Consider the following 8,588-nt stretch of genomic DNA (forward strand, 5'->3'; position numbering starts at 1 on the left):
GTTTATGCTCCGCAAGTCCATGGTGAAGGAGCTAACGCAGCTCATCGACTACAAGCCTCTCGACAGGCTGGAGCAGGTCAGCTTCCTGATCATCTAGGACATCCTGATGAAAGCATCCTGGCGGAGTATCCAGGCGGAGGAGGCGTGGCAGCTCCGTAAGTCTGTGGAGAAAGAGCTCATGCAGCTCATCGACTATAAGCCGCTCGAGCCGATAAGTGATTGGAGCAGGTCAGCCACTTGAACATTTTTTTTTATCCACAACGAGGAAGCTATTGGCCTGTATCTCACCTGATGGTAAGTGATGATCATCTCGTTCGTTTCAGCCAAAAGACGTCCACTGCTGGACCAAGGCCTCCCCCAAGGATTTCCACAACAACCGGTCCTGAGCTGCTCGCATCCAGGTACTTCCCGCAACCAGATCGTCGGTACGCCTACCCATACCTAATCTTCCGGCCCGTGTTCGCCACTGAAGAAATTTTCTGACCCAGTGCAGTCGTTGGCTTTGCAATTTAGCCACACCCACTGCTGGATAGCTAGGCCGGTTCCTGAATTCTGAACGTCTAGCATATCCTAATGAGAGTCATAGTCGTTTCAACGTCCAAGGAGTCCCCAGCAGGACACTCCCCAATCACTATCTGTCACCAATGTTCTGTATATCATGCCGTTTAGTGTAGCTAAGAAGATATATTCTTGTTTCCAGAAATTCGACCTATCTCCAAAGAGCATAGACCCGTTAGAGGACAGCCTGGAGATGTACTGCACAGTTGAGGAGCTGCGTCAGCGGATTTCGGCGCTGGAGCCCGAGGTGCCGATGGCGGAGAAGACCACGCTGAAGCTCCGCGAGAAGCCAGACTACGCGGACCCCAAGTTGAACAATAACTTGCACTTCAACTTTATCGAGGGCAAACGAGATGTACTACAGGTATGATAGATATAAATATGACATATATGTACCAAATATAAACAGTAACATTTACCATAAGAGTGCCATAGCTACGGGCATAAAAATTTACAATAATCTGCCTACAGAAATCAAAGCTATGGAAATGCCTGAATTTAAATCAAAGTTGAAGTCTTGGCTGATGAAAAATGTGTTGATGAAGCTGCTTCCTAATTATTTTGTGATCTGACAAAGATGACCGAGTTTGTTCCGCCACTTACTCTCAGCACCAGCCCATATGTGTTGTCCCGAAGAGGTAGTAGGGCAAGCTATATTTAGGATGTTTGTAAGCGCCCTGGAAAGGACCTAAGTACTGAATAGAAGCTGTGAGTATGACTTCGACCTTATGCCATTTTGTACGGCTTCGGAAACCAGCGTTCCTCGGATCATGAGTCAGCCGTGCGACATCGACACTGTTGGGCTATCGCCTTAAGTATTGAAGAAGTTTTTTTTTAATTTTACAGGATCTGGGCATCCCAAACAATGGCGACGGGGTCAGTAACCGCGTGGCGGCGTGGGAGCGCCGGGTGGCCGCGGCCAGGGCTGGCGACATACTGCGGGGCATTAGGGCGAGGAGGGCACGGACTCTAAGAGACGCGCAGCTCCACGCGCATGACGACGACGCCGCTTGGCGGGAGCAGGGTGAGTTGTTTAGCTGTTCAGTTCAAATGCTGCGATTGAATTGGGTCAGGGCAGGGTACATACTGTGGGGCATTAGGGCGAGGAGGGCGCGGACTCTGAGAGACGCGCAGCTTCACGCGCACGATGACGACGCCGCTTGGCGGGAGCAGGGTGAGTTGTAGACTGGGGACATACTGCGGGGAATCAGGGTGCGGAGGGTTAGGACTCTGAGGAATTCGCACGCGCAGCTTCACGCGCACGACGACGACGACAAAAATCAGAGTAGTGTTCAGTTGATCAGCTCGAATGGCCAAGTGGGACACACTGCAGGGTAAGAAGTACAGCTCCAAGCGTACGACGACGACGCCGCTTGGCGGGAACAGGGTGAGTTGCAGACAGATCAGCTTGAATGGCTGAGCGTCGATGGCCAGGGCGGGGGACATACTGCGGGGCATTAGAGCGAGGAGGGCGCGGACTCTGAGAGACGCGCAGCTCCACGCGCATGACGACGACGCCGCTTGGCGGGAGCAGGGTGAGTTGTTCAGCTGTACAGCTCAAATGCTGCTATTGAATTGGGTCAGGGCAGGGGACATACTGAGGAGCATTAGGGTACGGAGGGTTAGGACTTTGAGGAATGCGCACTCGCAGTTCCACGCAAACGATGATGACACCGCTTGGCGGGAGCACGATGAGTTGTTCAGTTGACTAGCTCAGATGGCTGAGTGTCAAATGAACATCGAGTAAACATAAAAAATCAGAAAAATCAAGTGCCCTATGGTTTTAAAATTTTGAATATCGTGGCACCAACAGTCACCCAGCTGAAGCGTTAAGTTACTGAAATAGTATTGTGCAATCCCTGTAGTAGTGTTGTGACCTTGCTGCAGATAAAAAGCACCTGTTGATTGTGTGATAAATTGTTGGCAGAACGCAAAGCGAAGGAGGCTGAGGCGGCCATGCGTGAGATCGCGCGCGCCGCGCGGGAGGCGCATCGGCTCAGTGCGCACGTCACCTGCGACCCGCCCGAGCAGCCGCAGAGTAAGTAGAAAAATAGCCTGTATTACGATGAAATAAGACGCCTCCCCAACCTATCTAATCAGCGTGGGGAGTGCAGGTCAAATCCTCCATTTGCCTCTGTTAAATTAGAGAAGGTCGTGCTGTCATGCTCCTGCAGTGGAGACTAATGACATAAAGCCACGATAGGCGAACGGTGAAGGAGTCGGACAGGCCGACTCGTGGAACTCGGGGAACGCGGTTTCGATCCCCGCCGCCGCTCGATTATTGCAGCGACAAACAAATTACTAATAATCTTTAAAAAAAAAGCTGTCATGTTGTTATTGCAGCTGGCAAGCCGCCCAACAGAGAAGCAGTCATAGAATGGTTCCGGACGCAGGAGCTAATGCGCGGCGTGGGGCTGGATGAGGACAATAAGCCAGTGGATTGGTTCCATGGTAAGGGATCACTTTGTGACACTGTAAATAAGTAAAAAGTAACAGCGATTGGCATTGCGTAGATTATCATATCGGTTTAATGCTTCAACCACACCAACGCGTGCAGATCGCCATCGCCGGCGCGATCACGACGCGATCATAGGCCAATGACAGGTCGAGCCAACTGTCATGGGTCGCGCGACCTGTCATTGGCGCCAGCGATGGTAGGCGTTGGTGTGGTTGAAGCTTAAAATATGAAGGAGAAGCAGGATAAAATAGTAAGACACATGTCCTAACGCGACGTTTAATATTGAGTTACATTATGTATTCACGGCTTGACGTTTCGGCTGCTATGCTATTACTATTTTTGTTGAAATGGAACGCGAAAGTTTAAAATCTTATAGGTTATAAGCAGAATGTTGTGAATAGAAGATGTTTTTATTTTTTAAAGTATCTTCATCTATAAATGAATCTAGATATTATCTGACACTACTTTAAGTTCTACAAGCAAACTTCTAGACTCTAGTTAAAAACGAACTGTTAACTCGCCATTCTGAATCCACCGTCCCGTCCCCCAGGTCTGATCACCAGATCGGAAGCGGAGCAGCTGCTGGCGGGGCAGCCGGCTGGCAGCTTCCTCGTGCGCATCTCTGAGCGGGTGTGGGGCTACGCGATCTCGTACCGCGAGCCAGCTCGCTGCAAGCACTACCTGGTCGAGACGGCGGCGGGGTACCGCCTGCTCGGCGCTGGACAAATCACTCATCAGACTTTAGGTATTTTCCATGACTATTTTTGACAGCCCGACCCTTGTTGAAGCGTCGCTCTAGGAACTTGACAACCACCGTAAAGTAGCATCTCTAACGGTTTTCTACAGGCTACACTTCGGAGAATGTGCGAAGGAATTACACGATCTAATTCCAACAGCCTTCCATCACCAGAGGAATCAGACGCAGTAGCGTACCATCATCCCTACATTGTCGACATTCCACCAGCTAGCACTAATCGTTTCGATAACTCGTATATAAATGCGAAACGGCGTCTTTCCATTCTATACATAGCCAGAACGCAAGGGTGTGAAACTAATCGAGTATAGTTTGGATGTGACTTTTTTTACTAAGCTCCTCCAAACTATACACGACCAGTACGCATACGCTGCGTACTGCTCGCGTATACTTTGTAGTGACTTAGGTCATTTATCTTACTCCAAAATATACATCGTCAGTACGCATACGGACTAATCATGTATGTATTGTAATAAGTTCGCGATTACAATGTATACGCGAGTACTTAGTTGCATGCTCGTCATTTTGACTTATTTACCTCTCTTTCTATTACATATTAATTCATAACTGCGTGTCTACTTTAAACATTGAATCAATTTCGACACGTGCCATTGTTTTGATAAAGAGCTTTTTGGTGTTTCATATTCTGCCATAGAAAAGATATTTGTTTTGGGGCTGAATAACTCTTAAATTAAGAATTATGTATGTCAAAATGATTTTTGTTCTTGAGATAAAATTACAATTAAATAAATAAAAATAAATATCCCTGGACATTTTACACTGCGCTTCTAGTCCCAAACTAAGCAAAGCTTGTACTATGGGTACTAGATAACGGATATAAACATACTTAAATACTTTTTTTGTAAATACATACTTATTATACACTAGCGGCCGCCCGCGACTTCGTACGCGTGGATCCCGTTTTACCCCCTTCATCTATCTTACGCGGTTTAGATTTTTTCATACAAATGTTTTTTCCCGCTAACTCCCGTTCCCGTGGGAATTTTGCAATATCCTGTTGTAACTAAGCTTTGAGTTTACTAAGGTACCTGCATGCCAAATTTCAAGCGTGTAACTTAAGCGGTTTAGATTTTTCATACAAATGTTTTTTCCCGCTAACTTCCGTTCCCGTGGGAATTTTGCAATATCCTGTTGTAACTAAGCTTTAAGTTTACTAAGGTACCTGCATGCAAAATTTCAAGCGTCTAACTTAAGCAGTTTAGTTTTTTCATACAAAAGGATTTTCCCGCTAATTCCCGTGCCCGTGGGAATTCCTAAGTATCCTATAACCTGCCCAAGAGTATGAAGAATAATTGTACCAAGTTTCGTTAAAATCCGTCAAGTAGTTTTTGTTTCTATAAGGAACATACAGACAGACAGACAGACAGACAGACAGACAGACAGACAATAATTTTACTGATTGCATTTTTGGCATCAGTATCGATCACTAATCACCCCCTGATAGTTATTTTGAAAATATATTTCATGTACAGAATTGACCTCTCTACAGATTTATTATAAGTATAGATAGAAGACACCCAGTCCAATACAAACAAATATCAAAATATGTTCATGCACACAAATTAATGTTTGTACTGTGCGGGAATCGAACCCGCTACCTCCGGAACAGTTATCAGTTTCGAACCACTACACCGAACGGTCGACAATTTTAGTTAATAATGCACGTTTAACTTTCTTCATTAACTCTCACTAATAAATAATTGGTATTTAATTTGAAATCTACCTAATCAATTTAATTTCAGAAACCACTTACATCCCAACTATCCCAATCCCAACTTAATATTATAAATGCGAAAGTAACTCTGTCTGTCTGTCTGTCTGTCTGTCTGTTACGCTTTCCCGCTTAAACCTCGCAACCGATTTTGATGAAATTTGGCATAGAGATAGTTTGAGTCCCGGGAAAGAACATAGGATAGTTTTTATCCCGGTTTTTGAAACAGGGACGCGCGCGATAAAGTTTTTCTGTGACAGACAAAATTCCACGCGGGCGAAGCCGCGGGCGGAAAGCTAGTTAGTGCTATAAATTTAGATTTATTATAATAATATGTAGATTCAGTAAAATAATAATATTTTATGTAATAATTAATGAATTTAAAAATGGCATCACCGTACGTGATCTACATAGGTAGTTCTTATTTCTAATCTCGAGGACAAAGCACGAGCATAATATCTAATAAATGTAATAATTTTAAATATAATTCCATATTTTATTAAATCAAATAAACTAAACACACTCTAGTCAACTGTAAGTGGTGTAGCATAGTTTGGAGCGAAGACGGAATCCATCCACGATACAAACTATACACGATCAGTACGCAAAATTCGTGTATAGTTTGTAGTGACCGACTTACAAAGAGACACTCCAAAATATACACGAGCAGTTTCCTATGGGTGCGTTCTGGCCATGTATAGAACGGAAAGACGCTGCGAAACGCCAGGGGCTTGAATTCACTGTCTGCTGCTGTCTTTCCCGAACATTATAATCCGGGCCTTTTTAATGCGAGAGTGAATTATAATTTTAACACATACTATGTCCAGTCCCTCAGTTTTGTAAATTTTCTAACCAGAGCCATTCTGTTGCAGCTGATCTCATAAGCTACCACAAGTCGGTGGCCATCACCGAGAGCGGTGGGGAGCTGCTGTCTGCGCCCGTGGCGCCGGCGCGCGCGCCCGCCTGCCTCACACCCTGAATTTCCCAACGCCACTGTCTTAACGCAATCTACCATCGCGAAACTCACCAATAGACGAAAACTATGTTCCTCGTGGATCACACTACCGCCAACGTCCATTGACTCACATGGCGTGAGAGGAAACTAAATTAAAATAGGGATGTTTCCTGGGTTAAAAAGCAAGAGTTTTAATTAGTCCGTCAGTTAACTTATCAAAAAATACTCGATACCTATTTTTCACTTTTTCAAACTAATGAAAATTTAAAAAGATACAGCGCGCCAAAGTTCAAAAGAAGAGGCCCGTGACGTCAATGAGTGCTTAAAATTGCAGCACTTTGTGACGTCGCGCGGAACTTCGATGCACGATAACTTTATAATTATGTGTTTGATTGACAATTAAAAATATACGTGTCCAATATTTCTTGATATTAAAATTTACGGACTAAAAATTTTTTTAGGAAACTAGCCTATTATGTGCCCGGCACGGCAAAATAAAAGCACGGCTAACTTTGAAGAACTCACGCCACGAGGAAAGCTTAGATTATCAAACTACATGATCAAGATAATACGTAGGTATCCATCGCTCGTTGTGTACTTGGCTTTCAACTCAAAATACGGTTCATAGAACGTTAGTACATTCCCCTAATCTTCTCAAAATATGATCATTCAATGTTTTTGCCAGAATAAGCGCGTATAGTAGATACGTCGCAAAATAAATAACATGCAATCACAGTTACGCGTACGATACAACACGTGACACATTGTAGTTTCATTTAATCTAGCAAATTCTGTTAAATAAACATTTACATATTGTGTCGAAATCATTTTGAGATTTTCCATGGCCTGAATTCATATTTTAAACATTCATTAGGGAAATAGGAAAATGAGCTTAATAAAGCAAATTAGATATTTGATCAAAATGATGTTATAGAATATTTCTTGACTTAACCAAACTATTTTGATTATTTAATAACATAAATCAGTCAATATTTTAGTCACTAAGCCGTAATCGATTTTGTATAATAGTTTTATTTTAGTGCCTAGTTATAAGCATTGAATATTTTATGATGAGGACTTTTCATTTAATTTTTCGAAGTCTCGATATTACTAGGTATATAGGAGTGATCATTTAAACGGAGCTTGTAGCAGTCAAAAATGAACGCGAGTGTGTATAAAATCCCGCACATTATACCAGATTGCATCCAATAGATTCTATTGTATTAACCTTCTTCACAATAAGGGAGCAATTTTCTTGTGGACCAACTTTTAGGGCTAATTTTTCAATCGGATAGCCCCTGGGCCACACACATCGTGATCGAATCTTCGGGTCATCACGATGTATGTGGCCAAGATGCATCTGAAGAAATAATTATGTTTATTCTTCAGTTAAGAGATATCCGACGTCCTTCAGAAAAAAGATATTATAATTTTGCACAAGTTCATATGCCAGCTGCGCTGGTGAGATAAGCTGCACTTCTCTTTAACATAAAACCACATTTTATTGTACAGCAGCGTCAAATAGTTCGTGACACCCGAAGTGGCCAAAAAGTTCAAAACACAACCTTATTCCAATAGGCTAGTTGCCTAAAAAAATTTTTTTAGTCCGTAATGTTTAATATCAAAAAATATTGGACACGTATAATTTTATTTGTCAATCTAACAAATAATTACATAGTTATGGTGCGTTGAAGTTGCGCACGACGTCACAACGTGCGGCGTTTTTAAGCAAGCGTTGACGTCACGGGCCTCTTCTTATGAACTTTGGGGCGCTTTATCTCTTTAAATTTTCATTAGTTTGAAAAAGTGAAAAATACGAGTAGAGTATTTTTTTATAAGTTAACTGACGGACTAATTAAAACTCTTGCTTTTTGACCCAGGCAACATCCCCATTGTAATAAAGACGTGTTGCGAACTTTTTGACTACTATTTGACGATATACCACACTATCTCGGTGAATAAACGTCGAATCTTTGACGGTTGAAAAATCAGTCCTTAATAAATTAAGATAATTTAAACTAACGCTTGCTTTGGGACGTTTCTATTTATAAGATGGTGCTAAAAATATTGTAGCGTTAACAATGTTCAGTTATAAGGGAAATGAGGATTTCACAGACTTGGGTGTTTTTTG

General features: G+C 43.0%; 1 protein-coding gene across 2 annotated transcripts; it reads left to right on the forward strand.

Moving 5' to 3' along the window:
* Positions 1-1,592: 1,592 nt before the first annotated feature.
* Positions 1,593-8,037, forward strand: LOC135079017 (SH2 domain-containing protein 4B-like). Of its 2 annotated transcripts, none has more exons than XM_063973644.1 (5): positions 1,593-1,732; positions 2,486-2,596; positions 2,902-3,009; positions 3,567-3,761; positions 6,375-8,037. In XM_063973644.1, the coding sequence occupies exons 1-5, from the start codon at positions 1,609-1,611 to the stop codon at positions 6,479-6,481; spliced, it is 645 nt and encodes a 214-aa protein (XP_063829714.1). In that variant the 5' UTR covers positions 1,593-1,608; the 3' UTR covers positions 6,482-8,037. The 2 variants fall into 2 exon arrangements, with proteins under 2 accessions (XP_063829714.1, XP_063829715.1); XM_063973645.1 differs by lacking the exon at positions 1,593-1,732 and adding an exon at positions 1,970-2,093.
* The last annotated feature ends 551 nt before the right edge of the window (positions 8,038-8,588 follow it).

This window comes from Ostrinia nubilalis, chromosome 15 (assembly GCF_963855985.1).
Source record: "Ostrinia nubilalis chromosome 15, ilOstNubi1.1, whole genome shotgun sequence".
In the NCBI taxonomy this organism is placed as follows: domain Eukaryota; kingdom Metazoa; phylum Arthropoda; class Insecta; order Lepidoptera; family Crambidae; genus Ostrinia; species Ostrinia nubilalis.

Coding starts and splice junctions, on each gene's coding strand:
- LOC135079017 (XM_063973644.1), top strand. CDS start 1,609: ATGCTGCGATTGAATTGGGTCAGGGCAGGGTACATACTGTGGGGCATT. Junction 1,733..2,485: donor CGCCGCTTGGCGGGAGCAGG/GTGAGTTGTAGA, acceptor AATTGTTGGCAG/AACGCAAAGCGAAGGAGGCT. Junction 3,762..6,374: donor AATCACTCATCAGACTTTAG/GTATTTTCCATG, acceptor ATTCTGTTGCAG/CTGATCTCATAAGCTACCAC.